This window comes from Fonticula alba (genome assembly GCF_000388065.1).
Source record: "Fonticula alba strain ATCC 38817 unplaced genomic scaffold supercont2.3, whole genome shotgun sequence".
In the NCBI taxonomy this organism is placed as follows: domain Eukaryota; order Rotosphaerida; family Fonticulaceae; genus Fonticula; species Fonticula alba.
This window is the reverse complement of record NW_009242973.1, coordinates 3,186,591-3,188,864: the sequence shown is the minus strand read 5'-3', so window position 1 is coordinate 3,188,864 and position 2,274 is coordinate 3,186,591. Positions and strand designations below refer to the sequence as shown.

At 67.5% G+C, this 2,274-nt stretch overlaps 1 protein-coding gene across 1 annotated transcript in view; it reads left to right on the top strand.

Annotated features, from left to right (window-relative positions):
* The first annotated feature begins 97 nt into the window (after positions 1-97).
* Positions 98-2,274, top strand: part of H696_02454 (hypothetical protein) — a 7,095-nt gene continuing 4,918 nt past the window's right edge. The window contains exons 1-2 of the mRNA XM_009496358.1: positions 98-451; positions 660-1,028. Of these exons, the coding sequence (XP_009494633.1) occupies positions 278-451; positions 660-1,028 (543 nt within the window). The 5' untranslated portion in view covers positions 98-277. The remainder of the gene's footprint in view (positions 452-659; positions 1,029-2,274) is intronic.

Sequence of the window (2,274 nt, the reverse complement as noted above, 5' to 3'; positions counted from 1 at the left end):
CCCCCCCCCCGTATCTCGCCCGCCTCCTGTTCCCGCCCGGTCAAAAGGACCCCTGTCAGTGTGTGACCACCCTCGAAAGGAGGTCATAGCTCCTCCTGTCCCCCTTCCTCTCTCCCTCTGCCCCTTCTAGCTTCCCCCCTCCCCCTTCCCCCTCTTCACGGAGCCCCCCTCCCATTGCTTTCTCCTCCACCTCCGGCTCCTTTCACCCACCCCGCTCCGGGCTTTTGGTTCCACCCCGGGCTTCCGGCCTTTCCACCACCACCACCTGCGAGCCACCATGGCCGACTCTCAGACGCACAAGCAGCACAATGTGCGCTTGGCCAAGAAGAAGCAGCAAAAGGTCGACCGTCTGGCAGCCAATTCCGGCGGGACAGCCATCCCCGAGCGCCCGACCAAGCGCGACAAGGATGCCCCCCGCGACATTGAGGCCGAGCGCCGCCGCAACCCGAAGGTTCGTCCGCCTCCCCACATGCCCTGTTCCTCTCTGTCCTTCTTTCTCTCTCTCTCTCTCTCCCTCTTCTGCGATTTCCTTTCTCACTCGGCCCCCCATTCATACACACGCATCCACGCACACAATCGCGCCTGCCTCCCGCTCCGCACCCTGCGCACGATTCCCCTCCTCATGTATCCCCCTCCACAATGGGTCTCCCTGCGTACAGGCCTTCATCGCTGCCTCTGGTCGCAGCATGATGCGCGCCCAGCAGCACAAGATGGAGAAGGCCGAGCGCCGCATGCATGCCCCGATGGCGAGCCGCACGGCTGGCCTCTCGGCGGCCGAGGCCCCGCCCGTGATGATTGGCGTTGTCGGCCCGCCCGGCGTCGGCAAGACCACCCTCATCAAGTCCCTGGTGAAGAAGTACACCAAGCAGAACCTGCGCGAGGTCAACGGCCCGATTACCGTGGTTTCCGGCAAGAGCCGACGCCTGACCTTCTTCGAGTGTGGCAATGACATGAACTCCATGATCGATTGCGCCAAGACCGCGGACCTGGTTCTGCTCATGGTGGATGCCAGCTTCGGCTTCGAGATGGTGCGTGTTCCTCGTCCTCCTTTTGCTGTCCCTGGCCGGGGGGGAGGAGGGCGACAGGCAGGACAGAATGGCAGCCGTCAGCATGCGTAGGGAGGGAGAGGAGGAGGGGGGGGGGGAGAGCAAGCGCAAAAGACCCAGAAGAGGGGGGTGGACACATACACGCTCAGCAACTCCAGGGCATCGGCAGTCTGCCCCTCAGAGGCCAGCATGAAGCATGCCTCAATGAGAGCCATCGGCCCGAGGTGCGGCGCCAGGACGCCCTGCACGAACTCCTTGGCCGCCGACAGGTAGGCCGGCGCGCTGGCAGACCGCATGGGATCATGGTGATGAGCAGGCGATCCGGGGCCTGTCCTGCCGGGCTCCGCACGGACCGCGTCCGCCACATTGGCCTGCAAGGCTCCGAGGACCACATGCCAGAGGGAGGGCTCCAGCGGGGCCCCACGGCGGAGGAGCACCGAGCAACCGGCGGCCGCGGTGGCGAAGTCATGCGACAGGATGGCTCGACGGACATGCTCCGCAAGCAGGAGACTATCCTGCTCGAGGTTGAGATTGGTGAAGCGGGCGAAATCAAACCCGATGGCAAAGGGGTCTGGCGGGGGCCGCAGCAGCGGCAGCCGCCGGCGGGCGGCCATCCGGCGGTCCATCTCTTCGACAAGGCCGGCCTACAGGACGAAGGACGGACGGGATGCGCAAGGGGGGGCGGCAGGGGGGGGGGGCAGGGCAAACTCGGCAGAATAGGAGGCAGAGGGCAGGGAAGAGAGGCACGCGGGGATGGCCAGCGGAGTGAGGGAGGAGGGCTGCCCGGCGGGCCAGGTGCTCGAACGCCCGTGCTGCCAGCCCATCAGCCCCCCCTGCCCCCCCACCTACGATAGATCTGGGGATGGGTGTGCCCGGGGGAGGGCGAGGGTGTCCCCCTGCGGTGAACCGGGGCGCGCCCTGCTTGATGCCTGGCCCCCCTCCCCTCTCCTCGGCTCCCGGAGCCAGCCCCGGCCTTCGTCCATGCAGGTTGATCGGATGGGCCAAGTCCCAACGCTTGCGCCGCACGTGAGAACGCACACGCGGCACCCGGCCGGAGCGCGGAGACCACCCGGCCACCCGACCATCCGAAGCGGGAATTGCCGTTCCCCGCCCCCTCCCCCGCCCCCCAGCATGGGTGCAATCCCCCCGCCCGCCCCATCCGCCCCCGGCAAGGGCAGGCTGTGGGCGTGGTCCTTTCCTTCCGCAGTGCGCCCCCCCGCCGCGCCCG